The sequence below is a fragment of the Myotis myotis genome, unplaced genomic scaffold (assembly GCF_014108235.1).
Source record: "Myotis myotis isolate mMyoMyo1 unplaced genomic scaffold, mMyoMyo1.p scaffold_m19_p_7, whole genome shotgun sequence".
Taxonomy (NCBI): Eukaryota; Metazoa; Chordata; class Mammalia; order Chiroptera; family Vespertilionidae; genus Myotis; species Myotis myotis.
Genome location: NW_023416379.1, coordinates 57,809,368 through 57,831,385, shown reverse-complemented (window position 1 = coordinate 57,831,385; position 22,018 = coordinate 57,809,368). Strand labels below are relative to the sequence as shown.

General features: G+C 34.9%; 1 protein-coding gene across 8 annotated transcripts in view; it reads right to left on the bottom strand.

The window, feature by feature from the left end:
- IBTK (inhibitor of Bruton tyrosine kinase) overlaps positions 1-22,018 on the bottom strand; it is an 88,807-nt gene that overhangs the window by 9,790 nt on the left and 56,999 nt on the right. For 6 of the 8 annotated variants that reach the window (XM_036316592.1, XM_036316597.1, XM_036316593.1 and 3 more), the window contains 6 exons: positions 20,681-20,793; positions 15,688-15,836; positions 13,941-14,104; positions 11,841-11,933; positions 11,132-11,275; positions 4,422-4,571 (listed from right to left, as the gene is read on the bottom strand). In XM_036316592.1, coding sequence (XP_036172485.1) covers positions 4,422-4,571; positions 11,132-11,275; positions 11,841-11,933; positions 13,941-14,104; positions 15,688-15,836; positions 20,681-20,793 — 813 coding nt within the window. The remainder of the gene's footprint in view (positions 1-4,421; positions 4,572-11,131; positions 11,276-11,840; positions 11,934-13,940; positions 14,105-15,687; positions 15,837-20,680; positions 20,794-22,018) is intronic. The other 2 variants (XM_036316594.1, XM_036316595.1) reach the window with 1 other exon arrangement.

Below are 22,018 nucleotides of genomic sequence, written 5' to 3'. Positions count from 1 at the left end.
GATGGGGACTGGGTGAGATGAGCCGCACATGCCCTGGAGCCTTCCCATGGTCCCTCCCCGGCCCTGATTGTGCACCAGTGGGTTCCCTCAGCCCAGCCTGCGCCCTCTTGCAATCTGGACCCCTTGGGGGTCCATGCACCGGGCCTCTAGTAAAGTGATATGAGAAAATGACCTGTAATTGAACTTCAAGTACAATGAGTCACATAAAAGTCTATGTGGTTAGCAACATGGAGGTCACTGATAAACTTAGCCTGAACTGTTTGTTTAGTAATGGGACTGGAAGCCAGAATATACTATGAAGTGAGTGGGAGCTGACAGCTCTTTGGAGAAATCTGGCTGTGAAAGGAGTAGGGAATTGGTAATGATAGGATAAGTGCCAGAAGAAAGTGTGGGGGTTGAGCGAGGGACTGATTACTTTACCCAGACCACATGAGAGTCCTGAGCATATTCAAAACCAGATGGGAAGAACCTACTTAAAGGGAAAAGGCTGAATATCCACAAGAAAAGAGAGGCTTAATTCATAGTTTAAGGATTTTGAAGTGTAAAGGGGTTAAGATACAAGCAAAGGTATAAGTATTAGCCTTAGATGGAAAGGATAACTCTACCTCAAAACAAAAAAGGAGGGTAAGATGAATATAAATAGAAGCAGATTTGTGTGTCTCACAGTAGGAAAATAAAGAAGTTGCATTTCTGTCTATTTGAAAACACAGTCTACAGGATATCAGTCATTATATATCTTACAAAACCAATGATATTCTTAAGTTTTTCTTATACAAAAAATACTATATATTATATTCAGAGGATAATAACCAAATTTAAAAAAATTTTCTAATTAAAAAAACTTATCTGGAGCCGGAACCGGTTTGGCTCAGTGGATAGAGCGTCGGCCTGCGGACTGAAAGGTCCCAGGTTCGATTCCGGTCAAGGGCATGTACCTGGGTTGTGGGCACATCTCCAGTAGGAGATGTGCAGGAGGCAGCTGATCGATGTTTCTCTCTCATCGATGTTTCTAACTCTCTATCTCTCTCCCTTCCTCTCTGTAAAAAATCAATAAAATATGTTTAAAAAAAAAACAAACAAACAAAAAAAAAACTTATCTGGAATAGATGTACTTAATGAGATATTTTTAAATGACTATTTTTTAAATTTTCTATTACAGTTTACAGTCAATATTATTTTGTATTAGTTTCAGATATATAGTATAGTGGTTAGAAAATCATGTACTTTACAGAGTGGTCCCCCTGATGGCCCAGTATATAGTTATTATAACACTAGTGGCCTGGTGCACAAAATTCATGCACATTAAAAGGGAATTAGAGGAAATATTTTAATATTGCTATTTGCCCTTTCTCTATAATAGAAGTGTCAGAGATGAAGGAAAATTAGTAAAATGTATATGAAAATCTTCCTCCTGTCAGAGTCTGGGGCATGCCACAGATCCCAGAGTCAAATCCCCGCCCACCGGCGTGCACCTCAAAATTGCATGAGACCCAGACCCGGCTGGCTCCACCCCCATCAAGCCCCGCTGGGTGGAGCGCACAGCCTCAGGACCCCGACACACCCTCAGGTGGCCCGGCACCGGGGCGGGGGGGGGGCACGGCCTGAGGTCCCCCATCAAATCCCACTGGGCAGGGTGCACAGCCTCAGGTCCCCCGCCCTAGCCCGGCGCCACACAGCCTCAGGTCCCTGCTGATTGCTCATTATGGCTCATTACAGGATCCCCGCCTCCGCTGTGGGCGCAGCCATCTTGTGATGGTGTGACGGAGTGAGGATCAATTTGCATATTACCTCTTTATTATATAGGATTAACTATATTGCCTATACTGTAATTTACATCTCTGATTATTCTTTAACTACCAATTTGTACTCCATAATCCCTTCACCTTTTTCATGCAGCACCTCAACCCTGCCCTCTGTCAACAGTCTGTTCTATGTATCTAAGTCTACTTGTTTTGTTCTTAGATTCATATAGAAGTGAAATAATATGGTATTTTTCTGTCTGTCTGATTTCACTCTTTTTTATGGCCAAGTAGCATTTCATTGTTTACATGTACCATTGCTTTATTATCCACTTATCTATTGATGGTACTTGGGTTGCTTCTATAGTTTGGCTATTATAAATAACATTAAAATGAGCATAGGGTTGTATATATTCTTTCAAATTAGTGTTTCTTGGATATATTCCCAGAAGTGGAAGTGATGGATCATAAGGCAATTCCATTTATTTTTTGAGGAACCTCCACACTGTTTTTCATAGTGGCTGCACCAATCTGCATTCCCATCAACAGTGCACTAGGGATCCCTTTTCTCCACATTCTTGCCAACACTTCTTTGTTGATTTACAGATGATAGCTATTCTGACAGGTGTGAGGTGTTATCTCATTGTGGTTTTGATTTGCATTTTTCTGATGATTAGTTATATTGAGCATCATTTTATGTCTATTGGCCATCTGCATGTTTCCTTTGGAGAAATGTCTATTCAGGTCTTCTGCCCACTTTTTAATAGGGTTGTTTTTCTGGTGTTATCTGAGTTTTTTATACATTTTGGATATTAACACCTTATTAGATGTATCATTGGAAAATATCTTCTCCCACTCAATATGTTGCCTTTTTGTTTTGTTGATGGTTTCCCTTGCTGTGCAAACCTTTTTAGTCTGATGTAGTCCCATTTGTTTATTTTTCTTTTTTTCCCCTTGCCCAAGAAGATATGTCAGAAAAAATGTTGCTAAGAGAAATGTCAGAAATTTTACTGCCTATAATTTCTTCTAGTTTTATGGTTTCAGATTTTACATTTAAGTCTTTAATCCATTTTGACTTTATTCTTGTACTAGAGGCCTGGTGCACGAAATTCGTGCACTCGGGGGGTGGGTGGAGTCCTTCAGCCCGGTGTGTGCCCTCTTACAGTCTGGAAGCCCAGGGGGAGCAGGCTTAAGCCATCAGTTAGACATCCTTAGCGCTGCTGCGGAGGCAGGAGAGGCTCCTGCCACCGCCACTGTGCTTGCCAGTCATGAGCCGTTTCTGGCTAAGCGGCACTCCCACTGTGGGAGTGCACTGACCACCAGGGGGCAGCTCCTGTGTTGAGTGTTTGCCCCCTGGTGGTCAGTGCGCATCACAGCGACCGGTAGTTCCGCTGTTCGGTTGCATATTAGCCTTTTATTATATAGGATATAGGATAAAGTGTAAGAAGATGGTTTAGTTTCACTTTTGTGCGTGTATGTTTCCAATATTCCCAACACCATTTACTGAATAAACTGTCTTTTACCCCATTGAATGTTCTTCCTTCATCATAGATTAATTGACTGTATAGGCCTGGGTTCATTTCTGGGTTCTCTATTCAGTTCCATTGATCTATGTGTCTGTTTTAATACCAGCACCATACTTTTTTTATTACTATAGTATTATAGTACAGTTTGATATCAAATAGTGTAATATCTCCCACTTTGTTCTTTTAAGATTTCTTTTGGGGTCTTTTGTGTTTTCATACAAATTTTTGAATTATTTGTTCCTGTTCTGTAAAATACACCATTGGTATTTTGATAGGAGTTGTGTTGATTCTATAGATTGCTTTGGGTAGTATGAACATTTTAATGATATTAATTCTTCCTATCCATGAGTATAGTATATGCCTCCATTTATTACTAATCTTATTTGATTTCTTTCTTGAATGTCTTAAAATTTTCTGAGGACAGGTCTATTTTAAAACATTTATAATCATATATGTAACAGGTACAAAATACCTGTGTATGTGTACAAGTGGCACTCAAATGTAGTTAGGCAAACATTTAAGAGATTACATGTATGCATTTAAAATTTGAAACATCTTTTAAAAGCATACAGGACTTAAAAAAACAGGATCAAAAATAGCTAGCTAGACAAAAAAACTGGAAACACCCAAATGTCCATCAATAGATGCAGACTGTTTTCCATCAATAAAATGAAATACTACTCAGCAATAAAATGTAATGAACCATTAATACACATAGCAACTTGAATGAATCTCAAAATAGATGCTGAGTAAAAACTGATTTTTTAAAAACATACATACTGAAGAATCCATTGACACAAAACTCCAGAACATACAAGCTAGTCTATATTGACAGAAGAGGTTAGTAATTGCATGGGAGGGAGGAAGGGATTACCAAGGGAATGAAAAAATTTATGGGAATGAGTTATATTCACTGTCGTCAGTGTGGTTGGTGATAATGGCTTAATGGGTGTATTCGCATGCCAAAACTTCCAATTATATAGTACTTTAAATATATACAGTTTATTATTAACCAATTATACCAAAATAAAGCTTCAAAAAATAGACATGTTAATTCCAAAAGTATAAAAATCTGCCTCTTAAATATTTAAAGATTATTTCAGAACATAAAACTACCATAGAAGATTTTAAGGAAGAAAATGTGTAAGTTTATTACCTTGCAACTTTTGGAGCCTGGGGATTTTCAATTCCTTTAAAACAAACTTTTTTGACACGATCTCCTGCACTATGCCCAGTTATAGATTTTTTTTCTTCTACTAAAAAATCCCGGAATGATTTGGATGAAAATGAATGTAGAGAAGATCCCCTATAAAAGACAACAGAGGTTATATTAAAATATTCACTTTTTAAAAAGCTCATTGCTTAAAAGCACAGGTGAGAATATAGACCAAAAATTTTATAGTTGTATACATTAAAGTTTTTAATGCAATGTTGGAATTTTTTGCTGTTAACTGTGGTGAACTAATCAAAATTATGTGATAAGAATGAATAAGTGATATTAATAACAGCTATTACAACTATATCTCAGGTAACAACAAAAACTGTGCTCACTAAATTAAATAATTAAGCTCAGCAGAGGAAACATTACTTCTGCTAAATAATCCTGATAGTTTTATTTCTTGATCTGAATTGCTAATTGCACATGATTGTTTAGTTTGTGAAACCTCATCAACCCATACACTTCTAAGTGTATGTATGTTTCAATAAAAAGTCATTTAAAATATAAACCTAAGTTTACATGGACAGAATAGAGGAACTAAAATGTAAGTTGATCTAAAACATAAAATAAATTACACCCAACATAGGTGTAATACTTTGAGTATTAGTTAATCAAAAAAAACAGGCAAAACATTAAAAATTACCTACACAGATTATTTTAGCTTCTAAAGATTTCATACTTATTTATGGTATCAGAATCTTTTTATCAACCAATCAGTGTTTTACTTTACAGTCAAGAATGTAAAAAGGATTTACAGGGTGGCAGTCAAGATTAGGCACACAGGCTCTGTTGCTAGACTTGAGTTCAAATCTTGGCTCTGTCATACACCAGCTTTGACCTTGGGAGGTTACTTAACCTCTAGATCAGCGGTTCTCAACCTGTGGGTCGCAACCCCTTTGAGGTTAGAACGACCCTTTCACAGGCGTCGCCTAAGACCATCGGAAAACACATATATAATCACATATTGTTTACAGTAGCAAAATTACAGTCATGAAGTAGCAACAAAAATATTTTTATGGTTGGGGGTCACCACAACATGAGGAACTGTATTAAAGGGTCGCGGCATTCGGAAGGTTGAGAACCACTGCTCTAGATGCTTCAGTTTCCTCATCAATAACATAGTTATACTAATACCATCTCCATCATAACAGTTCTGAGGATCAACTATTAATTTATGTATTTTAAACAGTACCTGACTCAGAGAAATGCTATATAAATCCTCTACTATCCATAATTTTCACATTTAACAAAACTTATTTTTATTTAAGAGAAAAAGAAAATGAAAACACAGAAGTTCTGACATGAATAAATATAATCAGTTTATAGGCTACGTATCTCTTTCTTTCCTTAAGTCTGACTTGGAAAAAATTAATTCAAAAAGAAACTTCAGTTATTATTTTGTATACTAGAACTACACTGTACCCTTAGCGTCATTTTCAGAACCTATAACATTAGAAAGTCAAAATTATGAACAATAATAATGTAAACAATTTCCTAGTCTAATTTTAATTTTTCCCCATTTTTATTTATTCAGAAAATAAAATGACCATGTTAAGCGAACAAAATGCTAACCAGATAATTCCCCAAAAAGTTAAATTCATACTTTTAAGATACCATAAAATCCACATCCAGATTAAGTTCATAAACTACAGGGTAGGGCAAAAAGTAGGTTTATGGTTGTTTATATGGAAAATACTACTACAAGAATAAACTGTCATGTACTCACAACTATAAACCTACTATTGCCCTACTCTGTATCTGGGGTACCCCATAAAAAACAAGGCCTTCTAAATATCTGTATCTTGTTTGAATAACTCATTTGTACCTGCATCATCTCATTTAATCCTTACAATAACAATCGTGACAGAGAAGTATTTTTTCATCACCACAATAAGTACAACCAAAGTTCAGTGATCTCAACAATCGTAAAATCACCAGAGATAAGGCAGAACTGGGGGCGAAAACACAATTCTTAATGACAATAAAACTCATACTTTGTCATCTAGACTACCACTCCCTTCAATAAGAAATCAAGACAACATTCCTTATTAAGTGCCAAAGATGGCAGGAAAATAATGATGATTCACACTTTGCTTTAACATACGAGGTAAACATCCATAACAAAATTTACTCAATAAAGATTGAATGAACACAAACTGCTTCACATAAGATTTTTTTTAAAAAGTCATCAAAAATTCACTACGTTAAGGAAATCAGTTAATCATGTGACCATATTACAAATTAAGTTACTATTTGTTTATATAATATTGATGGTGCTGTGTTAAATGTTCCATATATTACCTCCTGTGAAATCTTCACAGTACCCTTGTGAAATAGAAAGTATTTTTAGCTCTATTTATGAACAAGAAAAGTAAGACAGAGGAAGGTTAAATAACTGATATAAGTTCACAATGCTACCAAGTAATAGATCTACCAATAAAGTCAGGCAAGGCTCACTCCAGAACCCCAGTCTAATCACTATACTCTACTGCTGTATCCACATTTAAGTCATTTATCCTAAGTAAAATCTTAGCTCATTATGACAGAAATTTTCTCTACAGATGCGTATCAGCAACATGGCCTACTAAAAATACTTCAAAAGAAATTTACCTGACTTTGACTTTAAAATTTCCCCAAAATATGTATATACACAGAACATTAAAAAAAGTATGTATACACAAAAGAACCACTCCCCATTTCTTTACCAATTCCTTTCTCCTCCCAAAAGCACACATACCTGAAGGTTTCTACTGGTAAACAGGGTAACTATGGTGTAAAGTACTGTATCATTAGTCATTTGGGAACATGCTGGCAAACACTCTTGCCAGAAAATCTGCTGAATATCTCCTATAAGCAATTCACGTCTCTAAACACAGAAACTTCACAATGATGTGTATAAAAAGCATAAGTTGTCAGATTCACCCTAGAGGTAATTCAGGGACTTCTAGATGTGGTGATCTGTACCCTAAAAGCTTTTTTTTTTTAAGTTAGTTATAACATCTCCTTAAGAGTAAATATAGGTAACAGTATTTACAAAAGAACAAACTTACAAATTCATTAAACATACACAGTAGTTACCTATAAAATGTCTTACGCAGGTTTTTTCAAATGAGTTCTATTATTCTTTCCACTGATCATGCCATACTTTAAAAGAGTGTCTGATTTCCTATGATTTTACTTTCCTAACTCATAGGCTAGGAACTTCACAGAGAAGCATTTGTAGATATTTGTATCCACTCAAAAATTTAATCAAGATTTGTTTCTCAGCTAAAGCAGCCCTAAAAATTCTGCTTTAATGAACAAAATTCCTAGCTCTAAAAAGTTAAATAACTGAAATTAGTCTATTATAACTTATAGGCTAGCTCTAAATGGGATTTGGAAGAATTTATAGTCAGAAATCAAGCCAGGCCACAAAGACTTCTTCCACTGAAGATTTATTTCTCCAAGTAAAACACTGGATAATGCAAACTGGCCAACTCCCATATATACTTGGTGTTTTCACATTAGATTTAAAATTCAATTGGCTAGAACTTCATTCTAGTGCAAGAACCAGTTACTTTTCATACTTACTGTCACATCTAACTGCAAACAGCAGGAGTACAACTATATGCTGGGAGTCATCGACTAGGTGAATGAATGTTTGAACAAACTAGTAAAACTCCTTATTTCAACCAGAGGCAGATGTAGAAGGCTAACTTGTGATTTGCTAATGAATTGTACATTAACCTTAATATTAAAATAACCAGAGTATAAAAAATCTTCTAAAAAAATAAAATCGCATTAGAGAATCCATCAGGAGGATGTTCCTTTGAGAAGTATTGTTAAAAATGGATGATAAATCACTACAGTAATGAATATATTCTATAAATACAATCTATAAATCAGATAAAAGTGCTAATTTCAGATTAATTTTCTACTTTTTAAAAGCAGAGCAGTTTAAATTCTAACAACTTTATTTAGACCAACATTTACAAGGAATATTGTCAGGAAAACAGATCTACTCCATTTTTAATTTCTTCAAGCATATACTACATGTATTTACACTAAATGTATATCTGATTAAAAATCAAGTGATATACTAAAACTTGTAGCACTCTAAGAATTCGAGAAAATTAACCTAATGATAATTGTTTCCATTTATAATAAATATAATTCAAACTGCAGGAATACCAATCAATCATTTTATATAAATGCGTTCTTAAAATTTCTAACAAATGTTTTCTCATCTGTGCCATTAACTTAGGATAAAATTTCCATAACCAACAATAAATTATATGTATGTATCCTTACTTTATATATATATTGTTTATACATATATATTGACATATATCTTACATATATATTTTTTATTAAGTTACCTCACTCAGCCCACTGTTATAGAGTATAAATAAAAGCAGTACATAACTTCAAAAGAATTTATGAGAAATGAACTTTATAAGATCCTTCAGATAGCAAAACTATGGTTGCAAGAAATCATAAAAAGGGCATAAATTTTATGGCAATTCAGATACTTCTCACTTTGATAATTCAGAACTAAATTATCTAAAATTGGTTAAATTTTCTTGGTACCCTAAAACCCATTATTCATTTGTTTGTATTTAAATGTTCCAATCACATTTTCCTCAAATAAATGTATAAACATTACTTACATGTCATAGTCACCAAATTAATTTTTAAGGAAAAATAATCTCATTACATTTGGGCCAAATTATTTGGCATATTTCTTCCCATGTTTTTAGAATTTTCTTTAATATGCCATAATAAATTTCTTTTTAAACTTAGTCTCTTCAACATGGGAGTCTGACCTCATGTTGCTAATAATTACTGGGGAAATTTTTTCCTAAATTTAAAATCAAACTCTGAAGTTTCAGATAAATGACTACTTTAATCCTTTTCCCTGAAATCCCATATACAGTGAACAGGTATGTCAGAAAGGCAAAAAGAATAAAGCAGTAAGACAATAGTAAACTAAAACTAGTACTAGTTTTGGAGGATGGAAAAAAGCTAGAAGGATCACTGATGTAGTAAAAATAAAGGAAACCTAATTGCCATCAAGTGGTGATACAGTATAAAAACCCAAAACCTTGAAAAGGCTCACACATTGGACTCACTTATGTATCAAATCCTAAAGTAGGTAGGTATGAGGACGTAAACAAGAAAAATAGTTCAGTTTACTTGTGGAATGGTAGGGAATATCAGATATTTTCCCTATTCTCCCTGTTCAGAAGACTGCACCTGCTTTATCCTGGTAGCTAGAAATTAAGTTAAATGTGATTTTATGTTATCTTTAGACTTCCCTTAACTGTCATTCTGGGAATTTCCCTTGTTTGTATTTGCTGTGTACCTTCTACCTGCAAGGCACTGTTCTTGTTTTTGGTGGTTAGGCAATGTATAAGACTGATTTGGTCACTGCCTCTGTAGGGTTTATGGGGTAGCAGTTAAAACATGTGTTTTCCCTAATCAAGAGTATGAAAAAGACAAAAAAAAGAGTTCTCTAGATACTGAATATGTTATGATTTGAGAGAATTAAACCCATTCTCTGAAGTTTTACATGCTCTTTTCTTTTTTACTTGGGCTTTCTTTTTCTGGGATCATGCTTTAGATTTACTAGAGGCTATAAGACATCGATTTAGGCCCATTGGTGGCATTCCAAATAAAGAGTTGTCTCCCTCAAAATAATTTACACTTTAATTGGGAAAAATATTTCCTCTCACAAACAAAAAATATGGCTTTAAAGGCAGTGAAGGAATTTCCCCAAAACAAGGTAGCCTCCAAGATCCTTTTCAATGCTTGTGAGAAACAGGGTTCTGATTTCCTTCTTGCCCTTCACACTACCCATACTTTTCTTCATCATGATTGACAATCAATTCTAATCAGTTACAAAGAAAAGAGAGGGGAGCAGAAAGTACAACCTCATTTTACACATCTCAAAATTGCTATCCAACCTTCTGGAAGATTATTCCTATTAATGCTGCCATTTGGGGTAAATTCTAATGGAGAAAACTTATTCAATGTTACGTAGTTATGTAAATGGACCTGCTTAGAAATAATGACAAGTTTTGATTATATAATAAAGATATTCATTATGCACACAGAAGGACGAAGAAATTAAGGTGGTAAAAAAAGTTTGCTCTAATCAAATTTTTCTATAATATACAGGTGTTGGCAAAAGTAGATTTACAGCTGTTCATATGGAAAAAGACAGGCAGGTTCTGATTATTAAAATAGCTTTATTAATTCAAAAGAATGTCACAAAGCACTTAGGTATAATCTCATACGTGCTAAAATAAATAATTTAAAAATACAAGAATAAAATCTGTTTTGCATACTCACAACTGTAAACCTCCTTTTAACCACCCCTGTATATTATTTCTTATAAAAAATGAAAAAAATCAGAATGCTCCTTTAAAATGCTTTTGCAATAAACACTAGTTAAAATACAAAAAAACTTTTGAAAACTATGATGTACTGTCAAAACAAACCAAAAAAACACACACTTGTCTTTATTTCCCAAGGAACAGTTTTTAACTAAAAACAAAGAGGAAAGTGAAATATTTAAAAAGATGGGGAAATAAGACCTAGAAGCCAAGAACTACTTTAAAAGCTAATAATGCACAAATCTATGCTTATTAAAAATTAGACCATACCATGCATGTGCTGGTTTTGAGGTTTTTGAAGGAGCAGTTAAAGCTGTTTCTGTGCTATTCACTCCTGAATTATTTTCTTTGGTAGTCATTGCAATCATTTTTCGTTGTTTCTGAGAAAGTTTGACTCCAGGAGAAATCACTTTGCTAGAAATTAAGTTAAATTAATTAGTTTCACTACCTCTGAGAAAGTTTAATTCCGTAAGAAATAATTTTGCTACAAATTAAATTAAACCGATTAACATTAATTTCTGCTTAACGAAGGTTATAGGTAATTATATTGCTTTCTCTTTATCTGATGTAGTTTTACTACTACTGGATCAAAATGACCACAAGAATCAACAGTGACAATATCAGTTTATATTATTATATTATTAATGATCAAGTAATACCTACATATGAGCTTTCCACTTACTAATACACACACTTGCATTAGAACTAGTCCACAATGATTGTTTTAAGGGCAAGTTTCTGGCATTTAATACTGTATTTCACAAAAGTTGGACTATTAACCCAAATAAATCTTTGGCACATATTTAAGAAATATGTATTGGAGGCTAAGCTACCTAGGAAAGAGCTTATAATGAACTTTAATATAAAATAAAGAAAAATAATAGGGAAAGTCCTGTAGGTCTTTCCAATTCTTTAGTGCAGAACTACAACACAACACAGACTTTTTAAAAAAAAAAAAATGATTTTTTTTTAAACAAACCCCAAATTTGTCTTTGGTGTAGCTCCCCATTTTTGTCTATTTTCTTCAATTTGCATGATGGTTCTGAGATCCATGATAGGAGGGCTGATAGGACTAAAAGACATAAAAGTTACTTTACAATGCATTCATTTATCCATAAAGTCTTACCTCCAAACTTCACCAAAACTATAAATTATATGTAAGATTTATAATGAGAGGATAATTTAGGTTGGTTTTATCAGCTGTGGAAACTTCAAAAAAGGTATTTTGAATGAAAGCTAATTTTATACATACATAAATAACTACTTAAATGCATCCAAAGTCATAATGGTAAGTAATATAACAAACTCTGAAAGAAAAAAAAAATGCCAAGCAATAGAAAGATGCATAACTTATCTGACACCATAATGAGAAAAAAAATTCTACAATCTTCAGAAATAGCCAATATATTTTTCTGACTTTACACCAAGCTATTCATAAAACATGTTTTAAAAATAGTCTAGCACAGGCAGTGTGGTTCAGTGGTTGAGCATCAACCCATGATCCAGGAGGGCCTAGTCAGGGCAACATGCCCATGTTGTAGGCTTGAACCCCAATAGGGAGCGTGCAAAAGGCAGCCCATTGATATTTCTCTCTCTCCTCTTCTCCCTTCCTCTCTCTGAAATCAATAAAAACATATTTTTTAAAAATTTTAATAAAAGGTAGTCTAACATTAGTGATTAGAAGATGCATCTATGCATTCTTACAAATATGTTTACTTAGACAAAAACATTTGAGACCAATTTCTGAACTATCCTTAGACCATGAAGCAACGTACACTGGGACATAATAATCTGTTCCAACTGTGCAAAATACAGTATATTTCAAAGTAATTACAGATATCACCCAGATAATATAATTGGTAAGTTAATTAACAGTTTTAGAATATTATAAACAACAGTCGATATATAAAGATGAAGCACAGTTCAATAAACACTGAAAAAGAATACTGCATTTTAATATCTACTTCAGTTTTAAAAACTGACTTTTCTAAATTTAAAAAATATAGGTTAAAAGCACAGTATAACATTAAGTGAATATCCTCTAAAAATTAACTATGATAACAATACATTTTGTGAGATCTTAGATAACCCTTAATGTGCTAAAGAAAAGATAAAGTAAGCCTACAAATGACAAAATGGTCTTCCTGAGTGGGATTTTTAACTAATATATACTATCCTCCCGCTACACCCTCACCCCATAAAAAGGTGATATCAATCACTATTATGTGTATAATAGTATCTACTAATATTCACTGATGACGACACAAAGGTAATTAAATTGTCTGGAAAAAAGGAGCCTATTTTAGCTGGTTAGTAATTTGTATGCATAAAGGTAATTTTCTGTGTATTATATTAGAAATCTATACAGTGAAACCTCGGTTCTCAAATTAAATTTGTTCCAGAAGGATGTTCGAGAAGCAATTTTTTTGAAAATATCATTTTTTCCCGTTAGAAATAATGTAAACTGAATTAATCCATTCCAGACCCACAAACGATCCCGTCTTAACCTTTCTTTATACAGTATATATCTCATGTACTTTTTAATCTATAAACACTTCTTTTCTTAAATTTATCAAATCACCCTCTACTAGCCTTAAACGAATCACTTTCAGCATTCTTTACAGGGCTGTCTTTCAGGAGGTCAGTTTGTGGCATCTTTGCTTTTTCACATACCACTGCCTCCTGTCACCTGATACCTGCTTTTAATTTATTTAAATCAACAACAGGTTTTCTACCTCTTCAATTGCATGTAATTGTTTAAGAACACTTTCACACCCTTAGCAACATTAGCATTCTTGATAGCCTGTTTATGTTTTAAAATTGTGCTAATCTTTGATTTTGACACCAACAAAAGCTAATCTTCAGATTGTTGCCAGAGAGGTGGTTTCTGTCATGCTGAGGCATCAGCATGAATAGATTGTCAGGTAGCAAACTGAAACATTTTTTCTGTGAACAACTTGGTCTAGAAACGAGGTTTCACTGCATTCATATTTTTAAATATACTTCATTAAAAATATTCATTTGACTAAAAATGAATTATTGTATTTTTCAGACTATGGCAAAAAAATGAATATCCTACCTGAAAGAGCCAGCAGCCCAACTGGAAGAGCTTGAACTATCAATTCTGTTACTTGGAATGGGCTGTGGAGCAGATACTTTAAGTACTGGTGATTTTTCCCATGGTTTTAAATCTTCCCTGAAATATGTAGGAGGTGTACCATTAACATATGGTTTCTTTTTCCCCTGGGAGTAAAAAAACATTTAAAAGGTGAATAAAAAAGCAAGCTCCTAGGAGAGCAGCTAATATTGTTGGCACTTAAATAAATTATATTAAAAAGTAAAATCATCTATATATAATAAAAGCCTAAGCAAACATTACGGTGGAATGACCAGTCTCCATGATGTGCACTGACCTCCGGTGGTCAGACACTCAACGTAGGAGCCACCCCCTGGTGGTCAGTGCGCTCCCACAGGGGGAGCGCCACTCAGCCAGAAGCCAGGCTCACCACTAATGAGCACAGTGGTGGTGGCAGGAGCCTCTCCCGCCTCCGTGGCAGGCTGGACCTAAGCCGGCAGGCAGACATCCGCCAAGGGCTCCTGATCTGCGAGAGGGCATAGGCCAGGTTGAGGGCATCCCCCCACCCCCAGTGCACGAATTTCGTGTACCAGACCTCTAGTATGACAATCATTATCTAGCATTTTCAATTCAGTTCTTCCACAGTTTAGTGCCTTAACCAATTCTCAAAACAAATCAGTGACTATAACCCAATTACTGTGAACTTTGGGAATAATTTTTAGGAAAACAAGTTTACAGATTAAATCCCTATTTACATGAGAATTAAGCAAAACTGTTAATAAATGAAGCAGTAACTTAAAAATTAAAGTCCATAGCCCTGGCCAGGTGGCTCAGTTAATTGGAGCATCTTCCCATACACTAAAAGGTTGAGATTCAATTCCTAATCAAGGCACATACCTAGGTTGCAATTTGATCCCTAGTAGGAGAGTGTATGGGAGGCAACTGATTGATGTTTCTCTCTCTCTAAAAATCAATAAAAGAACATATTCTCAGGTGAGGATTAAAATAGAAAATTAGCCCGGCTTGCGAGGCTCAGTGGTTGAACACTGACCTATGAACCAGAAGATCATAGGTCAATTCCCAGTCAGGGCACATGCCCGGGTTGCAGGCTCGATCCCCAAAGTGGGCATGCAGGAGGAACCCGATCAATGATTCTCTTTCATCATTGAGGTTTCTCTCTCTCTCTCCCTTCCTCTCTTAAGTCAATAAAAATTAATAAAATAAAATGTTGTTATAATTTTGTGTTCAGGTGAAAAAAATGAACTACTGCAGCTTACTGTGAATTGTGCTAGATTAGGAGAACTCCATTCGAGAGTATTGCTTCAGTTAACACCATGGAGAAAAGACTGCAGGATTTAAATGGAAGCTTACATTCAAATCATTTTCCTTTGACAATTTTTAGGTGGTGTTAACTGACATTACACAAAATAATTTCCAAATAACTTAGCTATATTTTCCAATATGTCTATACAGTGTTTCTATATTTTTACATCAACATGGATTTTAGTTGCAGAAAGATTAGAAATAAAACATCAAAAAGTGCTCAAAACTACCATTAAAATCTTTAAAACTAGAAACATTATGCAAATTTGAGAAAACTAACTGCATATATTGTCATTAATTAGGCTTTTGTTATTTTTACTTCAAAACACTGTCCTGGTTGATTTATATAATAAAATATAAAGATAAAGTGTCTATACGCCTAAATTTTGAAGTTAAGAAAAGAGTACATTAATAGACAAAAACAAACCTCAATTTTATCTGAATGGAATGCTGTTGTGAAATCAGGGGACTGTAAATCTCTAGGACTACCCACTCCTGCATAGCTTCCTTCAGAGTCTGATGTCAACAGTTCTGGAAGAGATTCCACAGAATTGGTCTTACCAGACTTTAATAATCCTAAAAGGTAAATTTAAAAAATATATATGTATTACATCAATAAACCAAACAAAGCCAAAAACTTCCACTTATCCAGACTTAACATTTAAATTATAGCCACTCTACCAAAATCTTAATAATTCAAGCTAAAAAAAAGAAAATCTACATTTTTAAACAATAGTTCTAATTATATACCAATTATGCAATAATCCTAAGGAAGACAGTTCTTTGGGATCTGCTTTAAAAAGCAATTCAGGCCCTGGCTGGTATGGTTCAATGGACAGAGCATCGGCTTGCAGACTGAAGAGTCCTGGGTTCGGTTCCAATCAAGGGCATGTACCTCAGTTGTAGACTAGATCCCTGCCCCTGGTCGGGGCATTTACTGAAAGTAGCCAATCAATGTGTCTCTTTCACATGGATGTTTCTCTCCCTCCCTTCCTCCTTCTCTAAGAATCAATGAAAAATATCCTCGGGTGAGGATTAACAAAAAGAAAGAAATAAAGAAAGCAATTCAGAACTTTATTTTTCCAAATAAAAATAAAGAAGACAAAATTCAGTCCCCTGCCCTTTCCCTTTCACATCTATCTCTCTGTATGGAGGTATCTGCACCCTCACAGAGGAGGACTGGCAGTATGGGGGGAGCTAGCCACCAGATTGGCCTAGTAGCAGAGGCTTTGCTGAAGCCAACTATGGTCTGTTTGAGGGGTTTCTTCCACATTAAAAAAAAAAAGGAGAAAAGAAAGAAAGAAAAAGAAAGAAAAGAAAAAAATCTGTGGATTAAGAGCTATTTTTAGTTAGCGTATTACCTAAAGGAAGAGCTGTTATGAAATGTATATGCCATTTCTTCTCTTAAGCAGGCTAAATACTTCTCTCCCTACCATACCTGGTATCCAGATTCATTAGCTGGTCAGAGTCATAGCAAACATAAATAGAGTAAAAAGTAAATTTTGCTTCAGTTTGTATTTCAAATTTAGTATAATCTAAATGAAGTAGCAAAATAACCAAAATAAACACATTATATGGGCTATAACTAAAAGTTATACAATTGACTTAAAAGCAAATAAAAAATAGCAACTCATATATTCAAATAGGTGTTATTCTTTTGAAAGTGAGTCACTTTGAACATATATATATATGCCTTTTCTTATGGTAATCACTGCTGAAATAGAGTTCAGAAATAACATTCAAGGTTTTGTTTTTTTTTACTACAATACTTTAAATACTTTTAACGGAGGCAAATTTTTACCTATGAGAGCATTTTTTAATACTGAAATGTTCCTAAAAGTCAACCAGAAATAAATCTAATAAATAAAGAGAATGATTAAAGTAGCCAACAATTGTTTTCAGAAAAAAATATTTTTCACAGAATGTTTTTTGTCTAACTTTAAAGATCAAAGCAAATAAGTGTTAAGCCTTTGCACAGCTGTCCTTGATAAAATTTGTCTCATACTCAAATTTTTTCCAAAATAGGTGTTTTTGGCCCCCAATTAAATTTAACCTTTCAATCGTTTTTTTTCTTTTGGCCACAGAAAGAGTGGTACAGCAACAAGGATATAAAACTGGAATAAAAAACTAAATCTATTTGTCGATCACTATCTCAAATTTAAAGGAAGGGATGTATATTAGTTCATTACTAATGTCTCTTCCAGCTCTGAAATGCTAAGACTAACACATCCTATCTAATAAAAGAGTAATATGCAAATTGACCATCACTCCAACACACAAGATGACCGCCCCCATGTGGACACAAGATGGCCTGCAGGGGAGGGCAGTCAGGGGTGACTGAGCCGGCAGAGGAGGGCAGTTGGGAGAAACCAGGGCAGCAGGGGAGGGCAATTGGGGGCAACCAGGCCAGCAGGGCAGTTGGGGGCAACCAGGCCTGCAGGGGAGGGCAGTTGGGGTCAATCACTGCGGCAAGGAAGGGCAGTTGGGGGCGCCCAGGCCGAGAGGGAGGGTAGTTGGGGGCAATTGGGCTGGCAGGGGAGTGGTTAGGGGGTGGTCAGGCCGGCAGGCTGAAGCAGTTAGGGGCAATCAGGCATGCAGGCAGGCAGGAGAGCAGTTGGGAGCCAACAGTCCTGGATTGTGAGAGGGATGTCCGACTGCCCGTTTAGGGATTGGGCCTAAATGGGCAGTCGGACATCCCCCGAGGGGTCCCAGATTGGAGAGGGTGCAGGCTGGGCTGAGGGACACACACACACCTCCCAACCATGCACTGGGCCTTTAGTGTTCTAATAACATTATTTAAAACAAACCAAGTACCTACTTTTCCTAAGTCTTTTAAGGTAACTGGAAAATCAATAGTTTTACAACTGTCTATCCACTTATTCATCCTTCCATCAATACACCCAAGCCTCCTTCTAAGGACCAGAAGCAATTCATACAACACAGCACAAAATCACAAACTTTGACACTTAAAAGTCCTAAAACAGGAATCAAGAGATGTGGTAAATGGGAAATCACTCTTCAGTACTTATCTTTTGTGTTATCTAAAATAACTGTTCCTTACATTATTTATTCCTTTGATCTTTACCAAGTATGTTAAGCACCTCATTTGTAGTATTTTATTAAAAATAAAAGATATGCTTTCTTTGCACCTGAATTACAGCTATTTTTTCCCACAGGAAAGCAAAACCATGTGCAGTTGTATTCTTCAGTTACTTATATAAGATTGACTATGAAAATATGCTGATAGAAGTTATATCAGGTTATATCTTACTGCCATAGACATATCTACTGTTTTTGAAAACCATACTGTAATCTTATTATAGACCCACTTCATATTTTTATCTAAAGAAACCATTAAGATTTAGATAAAATGCAATCTGAATCTAATCAAATTAATCTATAATGTGGGATAGTCTCTAATACCATTTTTCAAAACAAAGCAAAACAGAATGAAAACAGAATGGTATGAGGGATGATACTCTTAGTTAAAAGATACTTAAAGAGAGATTAATAAGAAAAGGCATGCCAGGCCATTGAGACTGAGTGGTTGAGATCGACCTATGAACCAGGAAGTCATCGTTCCATTCCTGGTCAGGGCACCTGCCCGGGCTATAGGCTCAATTCCCACTAGGGGGCATGCAGGAGGCAGCCAATCAATGTTCTCTCTCTCTACCTCTCCCTTCCTCTCTAAAATTAATAAATATATATATATATATGTGTGTGTGTGTATATATATATATATATATATATATATATATATATATTTAAAAAGGCAAAGTCAATCTTGATAAGATACTAGGTTTTTTTAAAGGCTAAAACAAAACAAGGCTATAAAAACATTTTTGGACAATTGGATACTAGTACAGACTATTACTAGATAATATTAATGGATTAATGTAATTGTCTTAGATATAATAATAGTATTGTGGTTGTGTAGGAGAATATCCTTATTCTTAGGAGATTCATATAAAAGTTTGGGGAGAAATATCATGTCTATAACTTACTCCCAAGTGGATCAGTTAAAATAAAAGTGTGTTTGGAGGATGAGGGAAGACTATAAGAAAAAGCAAAAGTGGTTACAGGTTAACAATAAATGTAGATGAATGGTATAAGGTGTTCATCTTCCATCTTTTCAATAAGTTAAATATTTTCAAAATTAAAAACAGGAAAATAATTTTTAAAAAATTTCATAACCTTTACTTTCAAATAGGTTAACATAATGCCTACATAGAGAATGTGTTATATTCTATCAGATTATATACCTTCTTATGCACAGGAATGGCATCTCCCTTAGAGCACTGATATATACGAACTGAATCCATGTGATAACAGTATCTCTGTAACGTTCTGCCCACCTCTACTAACCTTCCATGCCACTGGACAGAGTGGTTTTTCTAAAAACATAAATCTTATCCAGTCACACTCTGCCTTAAAAATCCATTCATAGCTAACCACAGTCTTCAGAATAAAATCCAAATACCTTAATTTGGCATGAAATATGCAATACCCTCCAAAATATGACCCACTCCAATCCATCTCCTATCTGCACACAATCTGTATGGCTGGGCCATGCTGAACTATATGCACAAGAAATGTGCAGTTCTTTCTATTGCCTCTAGGCTTGGAAACATATTACCCCCTTCTCTTAGTAGTTCCATCTGCCTCCTTTTCTTAACTAACTCCATTCTTCAAGATCCAGCTCAAGTATCACTTTCCTCTAAGACAGTGGTTCTCAACCTGTATGTCGCGACCCCTTTGGGGGTCAAATGACCCTTTCACAGGGGTTGCCTAAGACTATCGGAAAAAACATATATAATTACATATTGTTTTTGTGATTAATCACTATGTTTTAGTTATGTTCAATCTGTAACAATGAAATTGGGGGTCACCACAACATGAGGAACTGTATTAAAGCAGTGGTTCTCAACCTTCTGGCCCTTTAAATACAGTTCCTCATGTGACCCAACCATAAAATTATTTTCATTGCTACTTCATAACTGTAATGTTGCTACTGTTAGGAATCGTAATGTAAGTATCTGATATGCAGGATGGTCTTAGGCGACTCCTGTGAAAGGGTTGTTCGACCTCCAAAGGGGTCGCGACCCACAGGTTGAGAACTGCTGGTATTAAAGGGTCGCGGCATTAGGAAGGTTGAGAACCACTGCTCTAAGAGATCCTTCCTATCTTCTCAGACTAGTTTCTGTGTCCCACAGCAACTTCAGAGTACTTATCACAAGTACTATCACTTTCTGTAACCACCCTAATCCTAAGACAATTTCCTTTTTTTTGACAATTTTTTATTTCAGTAGCCCCAGCAAATAGCACATAATAGTATTTAATACATGTCAAATGAATTAGGTAAAGAATAGAGACATGAAAGATTAAATCCGGAAATGCATCCTAAAATACTTTCCACTAACCTGTAGATGGTAGGCTCTGAATAATATCTGAAAGGTTATAACCTCCAGAACTATCTGAACGTTTACGTGGCTTCTTTTTTGCTTTTGTTTTGGCCTTCTTGAACATACTTTCCCTAGGAAATAGCAAACATAAAAGTCACTTTTAAAAAATAAATTAAAATGAAACAAAAGAACTATGCATGTTGAAAAAAACACATAAGGCCTGCCCGGTGTTGCTCAGTGGTTGAGCATCGACCCATGAACCAGGAGGTCAAGATACATATCCTCAGTAAGGGGAGTGCAGGAGACAGCCGATCCATGACTCTCTTTCCCTCTCCCTATATTAAAAAAGAAAACATGTAAGGATATGCATGCTCCAGTCACATTTATGTGATCTAGAGCAAATTCCTCAATTTCACTGAACTTCCGTGTGTTTCTATTACTTACTCTAACCCTAGCATTTCTGTGAAAGTTAGAAGATGGTATAGGAGAAAATTCTTTGAAAAGTAAAATACTGCACATGTTCATATAAAAGCTATTATAAACTATAATCTTGAATGAGAAATATTTGCTGATAATTTAAAGCTTAAAGAAATACTTAATTCCCTAAATTAAGTATTATTAATCAGGAAAAGAAAAATAAAATTATCTATGAGGGCTACAATTACCTTTCACTAAAAATTACAGATTTCATTCTATAATTTCAACAGTTATACAGGTCTGCTATAAATACTATTATTTTGTAAAGGATAAGATGTCAATGCTAATAATTTTATTATAATTTTTAATATAATAACATGTCATACATCTACATCAGATATCTAAAAACTGCCACGTATCTCAAATGCTAACAAACTCTAGAAAAGGGATTAAAAAAGAAAAAGAAAAATGAATATATCAGAATCCAAGAGCAGTTTTCAATGAGCTACATAGTGGGCTACTACACATACACACATAATACATTGCATATATGTAGTAAATGACTTAAACAACCAAAGATTTCAAATCATTTACCAAGGAGAACTAATTCTGTTAGCAGTTGATAAGGGAGCCTAAAACATGAATTGGAAATTATAACCAGTGCTAGTCAAATGGTAGGCCTAGTACTGCATATTATCTAGAATCTGGAATACTTTGCTGGAGGACTTCCTAATGTTAAGTCATTGCAGGCCGTATCTCTTGAACCAGTTAGGTTCTCTATAAATCTAATCTTCATACCAACATGGGGGAGGGGCAATCACTTAGTTGAATGGGGTTCAGAAAGAAATCAATGCTCTTCTCCAAATCCAACCACTTGTTCTGATCTTTTTTTTTTTTCTCACTCTTGTCTTCATAAACCTGGTACCTCTAATTCTTACG